Source organism: Lactuca sativa, chromosome 8 (assembly GCF_002870075.4).
Source record: "Lactuca sativa cultivar Salinas chromosome 8, Lsat_Salinas_v11, whole genome shotgun sequence".
NCBI lineage: Eukaryota > Viridiplantae > Streptophyta > Magnoliopsida > Asterales > Asteraceae > Lactuca > Lactuca sativa.
Window position 1 is genome coordinate 224,805,916 of NC_056630.2, and position 22,610 is coordinate 224,828,525.

General features: G+C 32.8%; 3 protein-coding genes across 5 annotated transcripts; 1 reads left to right on the top strand and 2 right to left on the bottom strand.

The window, feature by feature from the left end:
* Positions 1-2,263, top strand: LOC111906214 (uncharacterized). The gene is made up of 3 exons (XM_023901938.3): positions 1-220; positions 354-734; positions 1,617-2,263. Exons 2-3 carry the CDS (start codon positions 356-358, stop codon positions 2,120-2,122), a joined length of 885 nt encoding a protein of 294 aa, XP_023757706.1. The 5' UTR covers positions 1-220; positions 354-355; the 3' UTR covers positions 2,123-2,263.
* A 667-nt stretch (positions 2,264-2,930) lies between these two features.
* On the bottom strand, positions 2,931-7,113 carry LOC111906215 (beta-glucuronosyltransferase GlcAT14B). The gene is made up of 4 exons (XM_023901939.3): positions 5,983-7,113; positions 5,199-5,274; positions 4,976-5,091; positions 2,931-3,569 (listed from the first exon to the last, which is right to left on the bottom strand). Exons 1-4 carry the CDS (start codon positions 6,617-6,619, stop codon positions 3,058-3,060), a joined length of 1,341 nt encoding a protein of 446 aa, XP_023757707.1. The 5' UTR covers positions 6,620-7,113; the 3' UTR covers positions 2,931-3,057.
* Positions 7,114-20,195: 13,082 nt separating this feature from the next.
* Positions 20,196-22,272, bottom strand: LOC111906216 (F-box protein At5g03100). 3 transcript variants are annotated; one of them, XM_023901942.3, is made up of 3 exons: positions 22,012-22,272; positions 21,230-21,372; positions 20,196-21,132 (listed from the first exon to the last, which is right to left on the bottom strand). In XM_023901942.3, exons 1-3 carry the CDS (start codon positions 22,178-22,180, stop codon positions 21,064-21,066), a joined length of 381 nt encoding a protein of 126 aa, XP_023757710.1. In that variant the 5' UTR covers positions 22,181-22,272; the 3' UTR covers positions 20,196-21,063. The 3 variants fall into 3 exon arrangements, with proteins under 3 accessions (XP_023757710.1, XP_023757709.1, XP_023757708.1); XM_023901941.3 differs by having other exon boundaries at positions 20,197-21,132; positions 21,230-21,820; positions 22,012-22,135; XM_023901940.3 differs by having other exon boundaries at positions 20,256-21,132; positions 21,230-22,266.
* Between the last annotated feature and the right edge of the window lie 338 nt (positions 22,273-22,610).

The window sequence follows — 22,610 nt, forward strand, 5'->3', positions numbered from 1 at the left end:
ATATTCAATTTGGGGATGAGGTATTGGATATGGGAACTCATGATTCCCACCCACAAATCCATCAAAAGACAATTCTTCTGCTGCACATTACTTCACAACCGGCCACGATTGATAATGTCCGCTGTGTATCAATTTCCACCAAACTTTTAGGGTTTTGAAGAACCGAACAAATCGATCCATCATTCTTCACACACAATAAAACAATCGTCGAACGAATCCAGTAAGCATTGCTCATCTTTCTGTGCTTTTAATTACTAAATTTCACTTCTTTTTTGCAATATGAATCCCGCAATTCCGTTTGTTCAAGCTACTCATCCCAATTCGTATTAATGTTCATTGGGTCCTATGAACAGAAATGCTTAAATCGATGTTTTCCTGTTGCAAAGTTTACATATCGGAGACACGAAACAAATCTGCTCTGGAATCAATTGAACAAGCTGCAAAACTATTTCCGGAAGCAGCGATTGTCAATAAATTTGAAGATGAGAAGTACAACAGAGTAGGATACACACTTGTCTCAAAACACTCTCCAGATTCATGTCCCTTAAAGCATGCTGTTTTCTCAATGGTGAAATCGGCTTTTGAAGCCATTGATTTTGGATTGCATACTGGAACTCATCCGAGGCTTGGTGTTGTTGATCATATCTGTTTTCATCCGTTAGCTTCAACATCACTTGAACAAGTGGCTGGAATTGCCAAAGCTCTTGCTGTAGATATTGGATCCATACTTAAAGGTTTGCTTTCTTAACTAATATGTAAAACTCTCGTTATTGTGGGAAAATTTTTATGAATAAGTCATAATTTTTTTAATAGAAAAGTCTGATATCATAATCTCCAAGAAAGTCTTAATATTTTGGGTCAGTTTTACGGTTTAATCCCAATATTTATTTTGTGAACAAAAAAGTCCCGATTATCTAACTTTATACGATAATTTGTTGTTTTCTGTTGACAACAAAATAAGGGTTGTTTCGTTAATTTGGGCAAAATATAAAATAATCGGGACTTTTCTGTTCGAAAAATAAAAGTTAGGGAGTAAACCATAAACTGACCCAAAATATTAGGACTTTATCGGAGATTTCCCTTTCATGTTAAAATAAAAATAAGGATTTGTTTTTTTGTTAATTTGGGCAAAATATTAAATAATGAGAACTTTTCTGTTAAAAAAAATCATGACTATATCAAAATTTTCCCAAAATAATGAGACTTTTATGTATATTTCCCCACAAATAAATCAAAATTTTTTTTAAACCAAAGCTTAAACATTTTCAATAATCATTTCATGTATTTCAAATGAATAATGACGTTTTTGAACCATTATATTTGACAAAATACTTTCATTTAATTTGCTTATTATAACATCTTACTTTCATTTTTTCGATTACTGCATTGTACTTCTTTGAAGTAAAATATTTTAATAACAAAAAAATGAAAGTACAATACTATAATAGTGAACAAAAATGTCCCCAACTTTTTGTCAAATCACATCATAACTTACTATTACAGTTCACTACATGTCAAACACAGTACACAATACACAATATACAATACGCAGTACAATTGTATACTATACTGTCATAACAAAAGGCTATGCTAATATATACAAACATAGCCTACAGTCCCAACCTACACATACGGAGCCGCTCATGACACCGAAAGATCACTAGACTCCATCAGAAGGTCCCTCGGCTACTTCAACCCAAACACAACCACGCACCACTGGTCCGGTGGACCACGGTCCATGGTTCTACCACTCAAACCGGACCATGGTCCAGCCCACGCGGTTCAATCCAAAGGCGTGATCACCATCGGTACAACCAAGTGGGTCGATAACTACAACGTGCCCGTGTTTTGTGCTGACATGGCAACAGTTCGAAGGATTGCGAAAAGGGTGAGTCAGAGAGGAGGTGGGCTCACTTCGGTTCAGTCCATGGCTCTGGTTCATGGTGAGGTTATTGAGGTGGCTTGTAATTTGTTGGACCCGGGTGCGGTTGGTGGTGACAAGGTTCAGGGTGCGGTTGAAAAGGCGGGTTTGGAGGAGGGTGTATCGGTTGGTAAAGGGTATTTTACGGATCTTTCTCAAGAAGAGATTATTCAAAGTTATTTGGATTTGAATTGTTCTTGAATTTGAATTTGAATTGGAATAATTTGATATTTTGATGTAGTTATGTTGAAGGTGTGATTACATTGTTATTGATCTCTTATGATGTTGATGTAACATTCAATTTTTAACAAAGTAGCAATTATAAAATTATGTATTCGATCACTCTTTTTTTTGAATATAAATGTAAGGAAGAATTCAACAACCAACCTGAAATGTAATAGTTTATACATATATAAACTATTATATATGTATAAAAGAAACATTGTTGTACAATTAAATTAATTAAAAAACGGGTCAACTATTAACGGATTTTTACCTATTTATGACTTGGAATAACTAACCGGGTTTATTAAAAATTTGGTTGAACTGTTGACCCAAAACCCAGATTAATCCCATTGTTATGTTATTTTTATACGTAAGTTAGTTATTTTTTATTGGACAAAAGAGCTCTTACAAATTATGAGATTATGTGACATAAAAAAATATAACTATTTCAAATATTTAATGAATTGTTAAAAAAATTTCATTAATTTATATGTTTAGTAAGATATTATATTCATTTAAAACAAACTATTCATTATAAAAATTGAAAACCAGATTTGAGCAAGTCAACTAAAAAAACGGATATTAGTTAAATCATTGTTTATAACACCACAAATATGGAAGCCATACTCATTTTAGCACCAAAATACTATGAATAATCATAATAAATATTTCTAACACGTAGATGTAGCTTTACATTTTACACCCACATATCCAAAACTTTAATCATGTTGTATAGTGTCCAATGTAACAAACGCATAAGAAACAAAAAGGGCCTCAACCCGTATTAAGAAATAATACTTGCATTGATTTCTTTAAACTTTACAACTTGCAATTTTTACCCAAAAACAAAAATCAACTTTCAATCTATAAAAAACAATGTACACTTTCCCAAAATCTAACCCAACCCCTCTTCACGAAGGACACGTTTTACTTCCAAAATCATCCGACAAAAGCTCCACAAACAACTCATTCAACCTCACCGCACCCTTTCCGGGGCTAAAAACCGAATCATCACCACGAACCGCACACGGGTCCGAGCCACGGTCCGAGCCACCCACGCACCACGCACCACGACCGAACCGATGGGTTCGACCCAAAAGCTCTTGATCAATCTTGTCAAGAACCACATCATCTTTTTGAAATTTTCTTGCAAATGGCGCGCTACTATTCACCATTTTTTCAAAGTCTTTAATGGTTAAGTAACGCGGGTGTTGCTTTGGAGGCGTGTCCCACGCGATGTAATGAAGGTCGTGACTTATTGCGGTTTTTGTGAACTCTTCCGTGTTGCAAATGACTGTGTGGAAATAGCCTTCGGGTGAAGACACAAAGTTTGTGTAGTACATTAAAATTGTTCTTGGAAAATTATCGTATCCCCAAATGCAATATTCCACAAATGATCGTGTTAGCATTACCCATGCGGAGCCTATTATATTGTGAAAAAAAAATTGTAAGATACTGTTTCTTTTTAACTTAATGGACTTGGGCTGTGTTTGGCGGGCCACAGCTAAGATAGCTTATTTTTCAAGCTTTTTTAAGTTGTTATGTTTGACAAGTCAAAAAGTAGCTTATAAACTAGTTTTTTAAAAAGCTACTTAGACTAACCTTTTAGGAGCTTTTTAAAATCTTTTCAAATATATCCCTTAAATAATTATAGAAACACATTCTTTTAAATATTTTTTTATGTCATTTTATATATCTTTCAGTTAGTTTTACTAAACATTATTTTTTATCAGCTACCTTTTTATTTAACAAGTTTTTCAGCTATCAGCTGAAAAGCTAGCTAGTATGCCAAACATAACTTTAATGGAGACACATAATTAATCTAGTGAGCTATATATGAGTGTTTCTTTTACTAACTTGTGAAAGGAATCATGAGGGTTTTTGCATTTAAGTCCTAACTTATTTAGAATTTGCCTTTATTTGTTTTTAGGGCTAATGGGGGACGAAATTTGCCCACATATGAAAGTGTAGGGACTAAATCTGTAAATTTTCTATTAGGTAGGGACTATTTTGTAATTTTTTTAACATACGGACCGTTTCTCTAAATAAATAAAAATTACACAATGATATCTTCTGTGAATTACGGGGAAAATTTTTGTAATTTTTCTAAACATATGGACCGTTTTTGTAAAACAAAATACACAACATTTTCTGGAAATTATGGGGACAATTTTAGTAATTTATTTTCTACACAGGGTCAAACCTGCCAACATACAAAAATCTTAAACATATGGACTATTTTTTTAGAAAAAAAAGAAGAAAGTTTACAGACCTTTTCTGTAAATTAAAAAACTGCAGGGACTAAATTTACAAATTTATTCAGTTATAGCAGTGAAAATTACTTTGTATTTGATATAAATTTTTGACCCATGAATGAAGTACAAAGCTTTTACGACTCCCTTCCTTACAAAGAGATGTAAACGTTGACTTTTAGGTCAAAGTCAAACAAAAAACTACTTTTCAAATTTGAAATTAATATGGCTATTGAAATCAAACCTATCACCAACGTTAATATATTTTACCATAACATTCAAAAATAGTATAACCATCAAAATTTTATTGAAAAGACTGAAAAATCCTTGTCAATTTTGAATGTATAATTTTGACCCAAAAAGTCAAAGTAAACATACATCAATTCTCATTTTCTTTAGAAGATGCAGAGTGCTTTATAACTTGAGGCAAAATGTAGAAAAGCACTAGTACTTTCACCATTATATTTATTTAGCAACTTAACTATTTTCAAAAAAGCATGATGACTAAATCAATATAATGATTTATTTTTTGTAAATTGTCCTTTTAACTTATTATATCCAGAATTAGAAATCTTACCAGTGAACAATTTAAAAGATGTAGGAAGAGATCTTCTTTGTGAAGTGATTGCAAGATCCGATTTCTTTGACAAATAAAGACCGGGGTCCACAATAATCGGCTTTGCCCTTTGATTCCTACAAAAAAATACGTATCAAAAACTATCATTATTTTTGCAAGATTTAAAAAATAATAATAACAATAAGAATAATCAAATCTATGAAAGTACATTGTTGTTTCTTACAATTTCCATCCTGTAAGCTTTGTGTGTTCAATGAAGTTGAGAGTTCTTGACAAATTAGAGAAAACATGAAGTAGATCTACATGATTAAAACATGAGCAATTTATAAGAATGTAATTAAAATGTAACAATTAACAACATATAAAATGGAAGTAGGATGATGTAATAACTAATAAATAAACAAATGAAAGTATGTTGTTATTTCTTCCATTTAAGCTTAACAAAAAATATAATAATATTCTAGCAACACATGTAGATGTAGCCAAATAGACAAACTACAAGAATACCATTATTTGTTTTTTACGTTTCTTGTTTTTACAATGATGTGCGTGAAAGAATAAAGATAGAATCATCCTAAGATCATTTTTTACAATGTTGCTTCTTTTTACTTAATGGACTTAATGGAGACAGACTTAATACTATAAGCTATATATGAGTGTTTCTTTTTGTCTTAATACATAAAGAAAAAAACATCACACAAAAAGTCAGGGAAATGATGATTTTCTCTATTAAGTCGTTCTTTCTGCATTAAGTCTCTAATAAGTCAAAAATAAACAACACCAAAGTATCTAAAGGTAATAAGCATCACTATTCACTACCTACATTATTCATTTTACGGGTATCATTCCATTTTCCTATTTTTCCACACACAATGGCATCATTATTTCTACGAAGAAAAACGTTGAATGTAAAACACCTAAACAAATAGCATCCAAATATCAATGTTATAAATGTCATGAGTTGAATGATAATAAACCAACTAATGATATGGAAATTTCAAACTCACCATCTTGTGTCACAAGAGGATAATCAGAAGCACTAAGATTTATAAACCAATCCCAATTCAAACTCTCCTTCAACAAAATAGCAATAGCTTGAAGGGTTGTTGCTATCATTGTGGGGCCCTTATATGTCACCAAATTAGATTGAGCCATGACTCTAACATTCTCAACTTCAGAAAAAGTTGGATCGTTTTTAACAGCCATTGTTAACTCCAATCTTTCGCGAGGTGGAGCTTCAAGATCCATATGCAAGATGTATTGATTTCTTGGATGATAAACAGCTTGTAATGTTCTCATCATTCTCTTACTATCTCCCTTCGTACCTGAAATAAGGTAAGCTAATCTAGGGGCTTTTTCTTTCGGGAATTCACTAGGTTTTTCTATGTTCATGTCGACAAAAAACCCACTCGAATCATCTGATTTTGCAAAAGAAACTATATCGAAATGGGATGAATCGTGATTGTACGATGATGAGGATGAGGATGATGATGATGAATAAAACCCAAAAATGGCAGCTGAAATTAGAGTAATCCATACGAGCAAGCTTACAAAAAAGGGGATTATCCACTTTCTATCGCTATTGTATATCCTCCCTGAGTAAACATTAGCATGTTTCTTGAAATTCTTACCGAAAATTGACATCTAGGGCTTTGGGTAGACGAAAGTTTCGATTTTTTTAATCGACAACACATCAAACCCTTGAAATATCGCAAATTAACAGAAACCCATGTTTCGAAAACAATAAAGATCGAAATTCTGCGAAAGGAAATCAAGAATATGAACCTGGTGTGGAGAAATTAGTTGAATTTGAGTTGACTTGATTGCTCAAAACAGGAAATATCTTTGACCTTCGGACAATGGTTTTCAATCGATGGGGAAATACCGGAATAAAGACATATACAATTCAAATTCCAAGTGGGCTTTCGGTAGGCGAAAGCAAAGATCGTTTTTTGTTTATCAAGAAAAAAAAGAAACGAGACAAGACAGTAGTATTTTTAGGGCATGAAAAGGAGGAAGGTGGGGGTATGGAGAGTTTTTTAACTAAATGGGAGTAGATGATTGCGTAGATTGAGGTGGCGAGGGGACAACAACATCAGGAAGTGTTCTTCTTTTTAAAGTATTTTTAGAGTTGAAAACACTAATGGAGTAAAGCATAAGTTGGAATAAAAGCAGAGTTAACTTGTAAAATAAGGGGTTGAAATTGACCCTAGATTCGTGCTTTGTGACTTTGTGTTTCCATATAATTGGTTTATCTTGCATTCGACGATCCCGTGGGTTTGGGTTGTAAATTTTTTTATTTTTATTTTTAAAAATATTTTTAAATTCATTTACGTCTGATTTGAACATTCGACCTTAGAAAGGAATGACAACATCATCGTTAGGCTATGAGTCATTTAATTGTAAACTAGTTCTGAAACTCGTATATTATACGGGTTGATTAAAACAAAATGTTAAATAGAAACAATTAAATGAGAAGTTTATTTGAATTCGAAATTTGAAATAAATGAAAATTATGAGAAAAAAACATGCAAAAAATAAATAAATTAAAATTATTGTTTAGTTATCAGACTCGTATACTAAACAGGTTAATTATAACAAAATGTTAAAAACAAAGGTTTAAACTGTAAATTTATTTGAAATTGAAATTTAAATTTAAAATTTAAAATTTAAAATTAATATCATTTTGGTAGGTTTAATTTATGGAAACTAATTAATAATATATTAGATATGAAAAATGAAATAAATGACAAGTGGAAAATAAATATATCTTTAAATTATGACAAAATGACATGTGAAATATATCTTTAAATTATGACAAAATGTTAAAAACAAAGGTTTAAACTGTAAATTTATTTGAAATTGAAATTTAAAATTTAAAATTTAAAATTTAAAATTTAAAATTTAAAATTTAAAACTAATATCATTATGGTAGGTTTAATTTATGGATACTAATTAATAATATATTAGATATGAAAAATGAAATAAATGACAAGTGGAAAATAAATATATCTTTAAGTTATGACAAAATGACATGTGGCAATTTGAATGAGAGAAGAACATTTGACAAAATCATTTTTATTTATTAGGGTAGATGTTATAATTTATAGAATTATAGTGGAAGGAGGGTGGATTCGTAATCCATGACACGTCAATAATGTGTTTTGTTCCAAAATTCAATGATTTTCAAGGCATTATTTCCATGACATGTTAGATGTTTGAGTCAGAGTTCACCCAAGGAGATTAAAGTTGTGGTTCGGTCGTATGGTAGTGATCAAGCCTCAAAATCTCGTATTTTTTCCTTTACTTTCATTAAAGAGTATTAAACCATTCGATGTGAACAACTATTTATAACACTATTTTAGTGTCACTTTACATGTCACATCACCAATGATGTCATAACACTAAGTGGGAAAATGATCACTATGTTACATCTTTTTATAACACCAACTTTATTCCACTTTATAATTTCTTTTTTTTCGAATTTCTTTTTTGTTTTTTAATTAAAACAAATATATTTTAAATATAACATAATAAATAAAACATAATGTTTGAAAATTATAAATAACATAGAATAAAAATAATTTTTAAAAATTAAAAATAACATAGAAATTAATACATAACATCCAAAGTAAAAAAAAAAATACAACGCCATTCGTTAAAAAAACATTTTTTAAAAAAACTAAATGTTATTCGTTATCGTTATCGTTACCATAGAAAATATAATTCACCAAGTCCTTTTGAAGTTGTCTGTGTTTATTTGCGTCATGAATGTCAATGACTCGATGCAAATACTTTGTTGTTCCTGGTTGAAATTGAACGTGTCTGGGCTCCGTTGGGATATAGTGTGCAATATTGTGTCATTTATCTTCTACTACCATGTTATGCATTATGATACATGCATACATTATATATCGTAGAGTTTCTAAATCCAATGGTCGTGCTGCATGTTCAACTATATGTCACTTCGCCTTCAGCACTCCAAAAGAATGTTTCACATCCTTACCTGTTCCTTCTTGTCCTCTCTTAAAAAATTTGTCTCTTTCTTGATGCTGATGAATTCATGATGCAACTCGTGGTACTAAAAAGATTTTGAAATGGGCAATTCGTCTTTTATTACACTTACTAAGAGGTTAATAAGATGTTGTTTCTTAAGGAGTATTGGCCAAACAGTTTAAATCAATTTAATTGGTGTGTAATATAAGATCATAGTTGAGTTATTAGCTAATTATTTAGAAAAGGTGGTGGGGAGCATTGTCAGTATTAAGCAATCGACATTCATTAAATAATGTTTGTCTGTTTGGTGAGCTAAAGCATTGGAAATATTCTATTTGAATAGAACTATGTAATTTTAATAGATTGATTCAACCAAATTCTTAGATGAAAGTCAATTAAGGTTTTTATGTTCTTGTAATGTGTGATCCTTTACAAGAATCTTGCTAGTACTAGAATTAAACTCTTCAAAAAATAGCATGAAAAACAAACATAGTGTCTAGAAAAGCTAATTGTGGTTCAAATCCATAGCGATTTCAAATAAATCGTGTTTATAAAAGAATATACTAATTTGAAATATATAATATCATCATTAAATTGCAATGTTGGTGATCTGAGAGTAAAGGACTATTCATTTGGTTTGAAGAAGGAATAGCATAATGCAACATGCCAACATTGCATACATGTTTTCTTTGACAGAAATAAGAAGAACACCTTATGTAATAATCGACTGAGAGTTAGGATCCATTCTTGATTTTATGGGTTTGGAAGGTTAGAAGATTTCTCGATCTTATTCTTGAAACCCACACCTAAAACTCTAGAAAGGAAGTGATGATCCATGTGGTGACAGAATGAAGATAAGAAGATGAAGTGTGTTCTTTCACACACGCACAGAGAGATAGATAGATAGAGAGAGGGAGAGAGAGAGAGAGAGAGTGTGTGTGTGTGATGTTGGTCATTCTTGTATTTAATAATAATAATATATTAAAAGTAAATAAAGAAAACTAAAAATTAAATATATAAAAGATAAAAAAAAAAATAAAAAAAAGTCATTTCAATTTTTGAATACAATGAAACTAACTAAAGGACCATGTATCCAATTTTTTCAAGGTTTAAACAATTTTCCTCAAAAAATACATACAATTGATACCATTTTTTGTAGTTTTACTATATATATACTTAGTTTATTGTATTCTAACTACTTATTGTGTAGATATAAGGATGAATATGGACCAATCATTTTAATTATTTTAAGAAAATAATTTACTTATATTATTAAATTAAAGAAAAATAGAATAATACCATTTAATTAATAGAAGGGCAATATTGTACATTTGCATTGTCTTAAAATTAGGAAACACAAATTTAAAAAAGGAAATTTTTGGATTTTAGGGGATATTTGATAATCTTAAATTTGAATTCTGATTTTTTTTTAATAATTTAATTTAAATAATTCTAACATAATTTTTAATCATACCCGATTTTATTCTATCATAATCGCATTCTTTTATAATGATATTCTATGAAAATGCAAGCCATAAACTAATAAAGAGTCTACTTCTCGAAGAATAACAAGTTTTTGGATACAAGTAAAATTTTTTCTATCATATTATTAAAAAACTAAAAACTTTATATTATATTCTATGATAATGAAACACTCATTAATAAAAAAAGAAACATAATCTCGAGATTATTCTACCAGAATATAATATTACATATAGTATTATCATTCTATGGTAGATTATTTTGCCAAAATATAATGATGAGTAATGCTTTCTTTGGTGATCATTGTTCATCTCCAATGCACACACCATCATACAACCTTCATGTCCCCGATCACCATGCTCCCTTCACACATTATATGAGAATAACCGCCATGAAATCAAATTATGTAATAATAACATTCTGTTAGAATGCTTTTATATGACAGATAATAAAACAAACTTTAGTAATTCTAATAGAATGCATACCACATGGTCAGATATAATACTTTCTACCAAAATATAAGACTTTCTACAGATTATTCTAAAGAAAGAATACATTAGCTTCAGAAAATTCTTAAAGAATGGAACACTTATTGATGAAATGAATCACACCCAGAGAAGGAAAAAGGGATTTGATGGTACCCGAATCGAGAAACCTAATTTTTTTAGAGTTGAATTGATGAATAAAACGGATAGATCGCGTAAAAAATCAGAAAAAGAAATAGAATAAACATAAATTTTGATGAACCTCGAGAGTCTTATGATGCAAATAATCCAATAGCATTACATTCCAATTTGAAGAGATGATGTAGTAATCTACTGGTGTATCGTCTTGTAACCAAAAAAAGACATGGATGAATTTAGAAAAAAGAAAAGAGAAGTTGGTTAAACTTGTCAAACCTATCTAAACCGGATTAGAAGTAGCTTTGAAACTAGATGGTAGTTCAAAACTAACCACAAGAAGTTAAAGAATAATGAAATAATGGAAATATTTTTTTAGAGGAAGAGCCAATAAGGGGGTTGGAAAGAGCACCAAGTGGGTTTAATCCATAATCATTATGTATATCCTATACCAAGAAACATAGTGGCATTCAATTCACTTATAAACACTAGTAGTTCAAAACTAAGTACATGATGTTAAAAAAAATTATGAGATTATGAAAGTACCTTTTCATATGATTCTATGAATTCAATCCCAACTCACTTTCAATCAAAGATAGATTGGAATAAAATTCAAGTCCAATTCCTATGAAATTTGGCAAACACCCCCCCCCCCCCCCCGGTAAGATGCACTTCCAAATAGGAACTACAACAAAAAATACATGTAACATTCATTTGCATTCGTATCACCATTTCCAGTAAGAGATTTGAGTAAAAAATACGTTAAGAACACATATCTATTCTCAAAAACACCAAATTTTGTTGAAATGTATTCCTTGGCATTGCATTAAACACTTGCAGGGCATAATGAAACGACCCTTAACATTGACCAATTTCCAATAATGAGAATTACCCAAATGAATTAAATATTATTAACGATTGCAGATGAGATCGATTAAGAAAAAAAAAAGAACAACATTTATGGAAACCCATTTCAATTTCAAATCAAAACTAAATGGGGGGAACCAGAATGTTGAGCAGAAAATAGGTTAAGAAGACATACATATTCTCAAAAACACCTTAGGATGTGAGGAGTCAAATGACAAGAATACGATAACTATGTGTGTCATGAAGATTAGGCCAGACTTGTGGGCATAAGGTGTGATTATGAACCAATGTTGTCGGGGTAGGGAACAACTCTGGTCATCATCTATTCTACAATCGCAATCGTAGGGGATTAAGAACCAACGTTGTCTTTAAGAGATAAAGGCAATAAAGCATGTAGGCGGCTGGAATTGGATGATGTAGGGCTTTTGAAACGTAGGACAATACAATCTGCATGTATAAATGATGATAATATATATAGGCTTAATGATAATTAACAAAGTCATAAATAATTACCTAATATAAAAGGGCTTTGTTTTGGGATAAATATCACATAATTAAATTAAAAATATTAACTAAATATAAGATTACATAATTACCCTTTTGAAGTGATTGGCCTACAATGATTCTTACATTCACACAATAAATATTTAGAATACATGAACCTAGCTCTCTCTCTCTCTCTCTATATATATATATATATATATATATATATATATATAGGGTTAGGTTATTTTGTTTTCACTATCTATTGTGTGCATGTATGACTGATTCTGGACCAATCATTTTAGTTATTTTAAGAAAGTAATTAATGCATATTACATGTTGAAGATATAATAGGTATTAATTACATCTTCAGCATTTAATAAGCATTAATTACTTTCTTAAAATAACTAAAATGATTGGTCCAGAATCAATCATACATGCACACAATAGATAGTGAAAACATTTGAACCTAACTCTCTCTCTCTCTCTCTCTCTATATATATATATATATATATATATATATATATATATATATATAGTTTTAGACAAAACTGCAAAATGGTCCTTATGGTTTGTATTTTTTTTTCAAAAAACTGATCCAAGCCTTGACAAATATGGAAAAATTGTCATTTTTAGCTAGTTTATTGTGGTTTTATTCCCTTTTCAAATTGAAAATACTAATTTATCCTCTTAGTAGTTTTTAGATCTTTTTTCTATTGAATTTAAATTTTTATTAGATATAAATATAAGACTCTTGCTCTCTCTTACACACGCACACACTATTTCCCTTTTTTTCTCTCTTACTCTCTCATTCTCTCTCTCTCTCTCTCTCTCTCTCTCTCTCTCTCTCTCTCTTTCTCATGGACGCCATTCTTCAAACACTACCACTCGATTTTGATTTAGGGATTTTGATGACTGCTTGTAGAAATCTAAACGCCATTCTCACAACACATAAATTGTAACGCCAAGTTTCGGGTATGTTATTTATTTAAGTAATTTTAATAAATTGAAAGTTAGACCTCTGGTGACCGCGGCGTGTTATGGGAGTCCCATAACGTAGCTAAGGCAAGAATTTTCATGGCCTTTAAGTTGTTGTCATGGTGTGGCTTATATCGCCACCGGGTGGACGTTGTTTAATAACAAACCCTAATTCGGGTTTGAGCACCTATTTAAGGGAATATGATCGCTAGGGTTGGCCACCCTCAGCCTCATTCACTCTCCCTCAGCCTCCAAGAGAAAACCCTAGCTTCCTTTGCTTACCCTTGATCTTGTGTGTGTTTTGGTGGTGTTTTGAAGATTAAGAAGAAGAAGGCTATCTTGATCTTAGTTCCAGTAAGCAACTCTCTTCATCTATCTTGAGCATGTTTTTGGACCCTTGTGTGTCGTCAAAATCTAATCATTATGCTTTATATGTATAGATCTAGCTATTTCCCCCATATCTTCTTGGTGTGAGAATTTGGATGGTTGAATCTCATAAAGTTGGCAAATTTATGGATCCATGTTATCATTATAGTGTTATATGTTTTAGATCTTAGGATCTAGGTAGTTTTTGGTACCATGCTCAAGTTTAAGCCTTTATTTCCATGATTTTGACCTAAAATGGAAGGGACATGCATTGGACATGCATGTCCATAAAGTTGTGATTTTTAAGGTTTATTGGGAGTAAGAAACGCTTCAAGAAACTTTGGATGAGCAACTCTAGAAGTTTGTGATTCTTGTGTTAAAGCTAAGCACACTGGGCTACCTTTTTCGCATAATTCAATAAAAATGGTTGATTATTTTGAGTTATTATATATTGATGTTTGGTGTAAGTATCGTACACCCACTCTCTCGGGCGCTAATTATTTCCTAACGGTTGTTGACGATTACGGTAGAACTATTTAGGTCTATTTGCTCAAACACAAAAACGATGTATATTATTACCCGGTAAATTTCCATGAACTTGTAAAACTCAAATTAAGAAGTAGATTAAGCGAATTAGAACCGAAAATGGTGGGAAATTTATATTAGGCTCGATGAGATATTTTATGCAAAGGAAGGGATTGTCTTAGAAACAACTTGTCCACACACCCCTCAACAAAACAGGGTTGTCGAAAGAAATCATAGATACATACTTGAAATTACGCAAGCATTGAAGTTTGAAGTTAACCTTCCTGTCAAGTTCACAGAGGGGGTTTGTGTGCTCACTGCAACCTACATAATAAATTGGTTGCCATTAAAGGTTATAAGACATAAAACTCCTTATGAGGTCCTTTTTGGATGAAAACCAAAATAGTCACATGAAAGTCCTTGGATGTTTAGTATATGCCAGAAACATTGAAACAAGAGGTGACAAGTTCGAAGTGAGGGGGAGACCGGGTGTTTTTAATGGGTATCCACATGGCATGAAGGGGTATAAAGCGTTTAATATAAGAGACAAAAATATTATCATCTCCAGAGATGTGAAGTTTGTTGAGAACGATTTTCACTTTATGAATCCCATACCTCATGATAATCAAGCGGAAGACAATGAATTGTTGAGTGAAAGGCTCCATGTCACACCCCAAAACCGATAACGGCGGAATACGTTTCGGGGTGGAGGACGTCATGTACAGTATCATCACAATTGCATAATAGTAAAACCAAGAAACATACAACCATTGCATTTACATAGTGAATTTAATTACAAGTGTGTTTTGTAATGTTTAACAATCACCCAAAAGTAAATCAAAAATAAGAGATGGGTCTTGTGTGCTCCACCTTCTCCAAAAATGTTGCGTCTGTACCTGTCTATCTTTGACTTGAAGATACAAGTTATTTTGAAAACAAATATCAGCATAAAGCTGGTGAGTTCATAAGAGTTTAGTGTGAGTTTTTGTATACAAAGCAATAGTGCGAAAAAAATGTGCCATTTATATTCATAAGCAGTAGAAACCTAGAAAATCCCATATTTTCCAGAAAATACATTGTAAGTGAAAATCTGTTAAAAGTATGCATTCTTCCTTTTTGAAAACAGTTTATTGTAAAAGTATATTAGCAAATCTCCAAATAGTAATGTGATAGAATAGGTTAAGCCTGTAATCATTGATAGAGGTGCAAGCTTCCTTTAGTGATAGATACTTACTTACTTCGGGATGTAGTTTAGCGTTTAGTGAAATATTTTAGTGTAGTTATAGTGTATTCCTTGTATATTACTAATAGTGAGGATAATAGAGGATCCCATGACCTTCCCAGTCATGCACAGTATAGTGAAGTAGTGGCATCCCTGGGCCTGCACGGCGCGGACTGAAATTAACAGTTGGGATGTAATAGCGTCTGCCCCGTATAGATCTATACATGTAGTGTCGTCTTCCTGCCGGAAAACTCCGGGCGTAGTGGGTAGCGAATAGAGTATCTCGTAGTGGGTTGGTGTATTATTGTTTGTTTAGTGTTTTCTCTTCTGTTATAGTGTAGTAATCTTTTAGTATTGATCATAGTGTATTCTCTTACTAGTGTATTGTCTGGTAATAGTGAGTATTATAGTGTAGAGAGTAGTGACTTTAGCGAGTAGTAGCAGTAGCAACATTAACTATACTTATTATAGTTATCTTAGTGTGGATGGTTCTTGACATGTTAGAGACTTTAGTATTTAGTGAAAAGAGAAATATTCGTATCCCATACTAATATACAAGTTATATAACTAAGAAATCAACGACAGTCGGACAGATAACTACTACCCTAAGCCCACAATCAAACAAGAACAGGAAATAAGGCGAGATATCGGTCCTAAGTCCTCCAAGTCTTACTTATATAAATATATCAGAGTGGTTACATTTTATAAGTAAATTGATTTAAATAAAAGTATTTCCTAAAAGAACATTTAAAATCTGGCTTGCTGTCCAAAAATAGTTTTGAAAATGTATAAACCTGTTTATAAGGCATAGTGATAAATCACATGTGATTTGAACTAAGGATAGTGAATCACATGTGATTAATCCTCGTAACGTGGAAAATCATTCTGTAAAACTTCCCATAAACATATATAAGTAACTTGTATCTCCCCCCCCCCCCTAAAACATTTAAAACATTTGAAAGGTTCATTAAAGGGGTATGAACTCACCTGAAATCGCGTAATTCGGGTGAATCGGGTAAATCGGGTAAAAGTGTCGGTTGAGCGTTTGGTACCAAATAACGAATTGAGCACCTTTTAGGACCCTAATGTCATATGAAATATGTATTTTACAAGAAGTTAATCATCTTATGCTTTTCATTATAGTATTTGGACATTCTAGCATCGTTTTCGGGGTTTTAGGGCCTAGAAGGGGTTCCCGGGAGTGGTACAAGGCCAAGAATGATTTACGGGAGGGTCCATGAGCTCACTCCCTTGGAGTTTACGGCCCAAAGGCCACTCCTTGGGAGTTTACGGCCGTAAGCCCCCTAGGCTTGGCCGTAAACTCATGTGGTCCTCCAAATTGCATGTTTAAGGCCTTATTTCACTTCCTTACTTTAATGGTATGAGTCTTGGACCAATATGGAGGGATTAAACTCTTATTTTTGTGACATTTTGTGGAGTTTACGGCCAAGGCTTGTTCTTAGGCCGTAAACTCCATTTAATCCATCAAAATGGTTGTTTAAATGGTACAACATGTTCTCATTCACCTTAGATAAATCCTAGAAGGCCTTAAAATGAGTTTTGGGACAATTTGGCATGAAAATTGGGGAGTTTACGGCCCAAGAATATCCTTGGCCGTAAACTCTTCATTTGGCCTCAAAATGGGAAGTTTAATGGTACAACACACATCCAAGGGCCTTAGCTAAATTCCTTACATGCATTAGAGAAGTTTTGGGACTTGTTTGACACAAAAACTTGGGTGTTTACGGCCCAATCTTAGCCTTGGCCGTAAACTCCTCTTTTTGTCTTCAAATGATGTTGTTTGATGCATTTAAACCTTCCTTAGTGTCAAGTCTAAATCACCAAACACCTTAGATGAGTTTTTGGGGCTTTAAACAAGGATTTTTGGGGTTTTTGGGGTGTTTACGGCCTAAGCACAAGCTTGGGCCGTAAAATCCTTTTTAAGCTTCAATTCCTTGTGTTTTAGTGTCCAAACTCTCCTAGCTATATGCCTTAATTAGTCCATAAGCTTAAAGGAAGGGAAAATGAGGTTTTTGGCAAGTTTCTAGGGGTTTACGGCCTAAGGGGCTTCTTAGGCCGTAAACTCCTTTTTGGTCCTTGATTTCTATGATTTTGGCCTCTAAATACAGTGAAGTATGTCTAGATTAAGATAGGGAATGAGTCCTTACGTTTGGAAGCCGGAAATTCGCGGATTTGGGGTCGATTTCGGGTCTAGAGAGAGAAAGTAGTGAGAGAGAGAGTGAATGTGTGGTAAAAGAGTGTTCAAATGTTGTTTACACTCATTTCATATGCCTCGGGTATCGTACCCGATACACGGCTACCCGATGCTTAAAGTTTAACAGGGTTAAAACTTTTTACCCGGGTGAAGTGGTTGAAAAAGTAATATAACTCTATTAGGTTAAACGGGGTTAACACATACAAGTTATATTTACTTATGATAATATCAAGACATGCAAATAACTAGATATTCGGTTATTGACGATTCCAAATATTACAAAAAATAACGCATGGTGACGCATTCCGTTAGTGAAGATGGGATTTGTAACGGGAATAGATTTGGGGTTGTCACACTCCAAGAGAGCGATGAGAATCTGACGGTAAGGGTGATCGATAATGCACTAGAAGATGTTGACCAAAATACATTGGATCATAATACCCCAAGAAAACAGCATGAGACTTTTATAGTCGAAAGCGATCCTTAGCAGCCGGTGGAAGATATACGAGTAAGTACTATGGATAACGATCAGCTTGTTGATAACAATCAACTTGTTGATAACCATAGAGAGAAAGAAGTAAGTCTTGTCCTAGACATCTGGATGATTTTGTCGTCAAATTGCCCCCTTCGGTTAACCACGCACCACCCTCATCAAGTCAGGTTTCCTCGACAGTATATCCCATCTCTGATTTTGTTTCCTATGAAAAATTTACCGATTCGCATAAAGTGTTTTTCGTTGCCATTAGATCAAACAATGAGCCGAAAAAGTTTTAAACAAACAATGCAGGTTGCTAAATGGAAGGAAGTTATGCAAAAGGAAGTGAAGGCCCTAAAAGAAAATGGTACATGTACACTTGGAGAACTGCCAAGTGGGAAAAGAGCTACAAATTCAAATGGATCTATAAAATCAAATACAAAACCAATGGAAAAATAGAGAGAAACAAAGTACTACTCGTTACTAAGGGTTTCACTCGGCTAGAAGGTGTAGACTTTCATGACGCTTTTGCACCCGTTGCAAAACTTGTTACTGTTAGAAGCTTGCTTGTAATAGCGGTAAAGAAAGATTGGATCATGCATCAGCTTGATGTCAATAAAGCATTTCTTCATGACGATTTGGATAAGGAACTCTACATGAAGATCCCTTACGGCTTTGCTAAAGAAGAAAAAACGAGAGTTCAAAATCCTTGTATGGGATAAGACAAGAGTCGCACAATTGGTATCACAAGTTCATCATGGTTTTGTTAAAGATTGATTACAAGCAATCTCGTACAGAACATTCATTGTTTATATACAAATGTCAAGGAAGTTATGTGGCAACTCTTATCTATGTAGATGATCTCATACTTGTTGGTAATGATGCTTCGAAAATACAGGAAACGAAAGATTACGTGAATAAGGCGTTTAGCATAAAAGATCTTGGTATACTGAAGTATTTTTTTTGGGAATTGAAGTGGCGAGAACCGGAGACGTTCTTGTCTTAAGTCAATATAAATATACATGGGATATTCTGGAAGATAGTGGCATGGAAGGGTGTAGACCAAGCATCTTTTCGATGGAACAAAATCTGAAACTGGATCAAACTATAGATAGTCCTTGTGTTGACCCCAACTGATATCGACGTTTGGTTGGTAGGTTGCGTTACTTGCAGGCTCCGTGACCAGACATAGCATATACAGTGAATATTGAGTCAACTTGTGTTAGATCCACGACATCGACACATGGATGCAACCACTTGAGTTACCTGAAGAGAACAACATGGAAATGTGTCTTCTTTCCAAAAGCAAGAGGAATGAAGCTCATTGCATATTGTGATGTTGACCAGATTGGATGCTCTTTCATCGTAACATCACGAACAGGGTACTTGCTTCTTCTTGGTGGTGCTCCGATTTCTTGGGAAACTAAAAAACAGTCTATAGTTTACACTCATCCACTTAAGTAGAGTACAGGGCAATGACAAGTTCAACCAACGAAATCCTTTGGCTAAGGTGGCTATTAATAGATCTAGAAGTTAATCAAGATGGATCCACGCCTCTTTTTGTGATAATCAGGCAGCTAGACACATTGCCAATAATCATGTTTTTAATGAACGTACAAAGCATGTTGAAAGGGATTGCTTCTTAGTTCGGAAACGGGTGGAGTCTCAAGAAATTGTCTCTTTGCATCGATACAAGGCATCATGCTGACCTCCTTACCAATGCTTTGAGTACTCCACACCTTCAGTTTTTAATAGGCAAGTTGGGCATTCTTAATCTTCATGTTCCAACTTTAGAGGGGTATTGAATTTCAAATATTGTAGCTGTCATTATCTAGTTATATTTGGATTCTTGTTAGATAATTATTCACATCTATTAGTTTATCTTATTTCGTAGTTTTACTCATATTCAAACTCTTATGTATTTAAGCTACCTTCGACATAATGAATATAAAGTTTTTTTTTTTTACCATTATTGATTTCTTTACATATAAGTGTGTACTTCAACAATATGATGTACATTAATGTACTATAAAGATATAAAAAGACAAAACTTCATAAATGGTCCATGTGGTTTCCCAAAATTATAGTCTCTAACTTTAAAAAACCTCATACTTATAGAAAGTCTGTGTGGTTTTCAATATCTATCTAGTTAACTCTTCACCTACCTAAAAAGACTTATTTGCCATTTTTAATATATTTTTGATTTTCTTTATTAGGAGAAAGAAAATAAATAAAAATTCCATCCCTTCTTCTCCAAAACTCCCGCTCCTCTCCCTCACACACAGCCGCTCCTTTTGTCTCTGTGTCACTGCCACCAGATAGTGATTCAATATTTCAACAACAAAACCAATCAGACTTCAGTTTTATATCTTCAAAACTCAAGAAACACCCCTGTATTGCAGGTGAAAATTGAAATATTCTTTGAAAACTACACATTTTCTTTCTGAAATATTAGTGATAAATATATTAAAGAAGTTTGATTTGGTTGTTTATCATCTCTCATTTCTCTCATGCATTTCGTCAGACAGGTTCCCACCTAATCCATATCTTACCACACACATCTGGTTCATAAATGTTAAATTTCAAAATTTTAGGCAATTTAGAGATAAGATTTCAAGATCAAGAGTCGTCACTAAGGAGCAAGGATGGGTTCTGGAGTCAACTTTAAAACTACAATACAGACACTTTGGAGTAACAACTAATTATAATAAGAATAATTCATTATAACCAAATGCCTGAAACTGTCAATTACTATTTTCACATAAAACATGATCCGCAAGCAAATGGAACCAAGTCAACTTAAAAAAAAAAAAAAACGAAAATAATTAATTTAAAGCATCTTCAATAAACTAATTTCCGTCACTCTATTCTAGTCAGCTTCACATTTGATGGAACAACAAATCCTTTAGCTTGCAAACAAGAAATAACCTACCAACAAAAGTGATAAAATATTAGGATTTTGGACCATTGATACACGATACTTAAAACAAGTTAGCTTATCACAAGATATTAAAAGAAATTTCACCTTTGAACAATCAAACCCAATTTCAAGCTCCTTGACATGGCCAAGATTTAGTATAAATTCCTTAAACATCTCTTGTTCAGCTGCTTCAGGCATTGTAAAGACATTCGTGCTATTTCTACATCTCCTATTTAAGTTCGCTTTCACTAAAGAAGTCACATTTACCAATAAAAACCTCGACAACAAAAGTTCACCTTCGATTGTTAGTGATAAAATATTAGGAGCATTCATTTCAATGATATCGAATTTAAATCCAGATAACACCAAATTTTTAACACTCTTTGAAGTAATATCAAGCCGCTTACAACCATAACAATTATGCAATACCAACGTTTCCAAAACAGGACTCCCACATAATATATTTTCAATCAAATCTTCATCTAAACTCCCACAAATTATACACAAAGTCCTAAGATTTTTCCAACTAATCGCCCCAATTGGATTCAATATACAGTATGATAATGTCAGATCAGTAAAACATGAATTGATGAAGAAAACAGAATGATCTAACAGAAACTCAGGTTGCCAATCCCATCTCTGAAACTCCAAGTTAAGCTCTTCAACGTTACAACTTATAGCATATCGGATCCAATTCTTGTAAAGAGATTCAAATCGAATTTCAAAAAAAGTATGTACTTCAAATTTCTTGAGCTTCAATTGGCGACATTGAGCTAGGGTTTTGTCCACCGATAAAGCGCAATAGGACGCTATGGGATAATTTGAATGTGAAAGAATGAGAGTAGGTATGGAGGTCCAAAGATGCTTCCATCGCTTGGAGAGTGTACCTGTTTTAATGGCGTCTTTTGTGGAGGGTAAACGAGAAAGGATTTCCTGAAGCAAGCAATCAGGCAACGCACTAATTGCATCTTCTTCCACCTTCTCCATCACTTCTTGAAACTTAATCTGTTTCTGGGCAATTTTAGTTTGATGTTCTCCTTCTTCCAACATTTTCATCGCGGCAACAGAGGCACAGAGCAGTCGCTGCTTCCCTCCACGAAAACCTATAAAACCTCAATTGCCGTGTAATGTAAAAATCTGAAGTTTTGTTTGAGCCCCTAAACTTTGAAAATATACAATGCAATCTATATATTTATGTATTCGTAGACGTTTTTTTAAATGGTCGGTCTTTAGCCAAATGTGAAAAATATAATTTGGTAATGGGTTAACAATAAGAAACTATGTCTTATATACATATTTGATTATTTTTTTTGTAAATGATTCAACATTAAAAAGATAATAAATGTTCAATAAACGTAATAACCGGTCATAAATTTTTTGGGGTATTAATCACGTTATAAGTAAGAAAATTAATATGTTGTACTAATATAAAAAAAACATCTATTTTGAACACTATATATCCACAAAAGAAAATTAATATGTTGTA

Bases quoted from the DNA above. Each gene is read 5' to 3' on its own strand.
- LOC111906214 (XM_023901938.3), top strand. From the start codon at position 356: ATGCTTAAATCGATGTTTTCCTGTTGCAAAGTTTACATATCGGAGACA. The intron at 735-1,616 runs GTTTGCTTTCTT...CATAGCCTACAG, and splicing joins TATTGGATCCATACTTAAAG to TCCCAACCTACACATACGGA.
- LOC111906215 (XM_023901939.3), bottom strand. From the start codon at position 6,619: ATGTCAATTTTCGGTAAGAATTTCAAGAAACATGCTAATGTTTACTCA. The intron at 5,275-5,982 runs GTGAGTTTGAAA...TTAATCATGTAG, and splicing joins TCCTCTTGTGACACAAGATG to ATCTACTTCATGTTTTCTCT. The intron at 3,570-4,975 runs GTAAGATTTCTA...ACAATATAATAG, and splicing joins ATCTTTTAAATTGTTCACTG to GCTCCGCATGGGTAATGCTA.
- LOC111906216 (XM_023901940.3), bottom strand. From the start codon at position 22,180: ATGAAAATGTTGGAAGAAGGAGAACATCAAACTAAAATTGCCCAGAAA. The intron at 21,133-21,229 runs GTGAAATTTCTT...TTTTGTTGGTAG, and splicing joins TTGGGTTTGATTGTTCAAAG to GTTATTTCTTGTTTGCAAGC.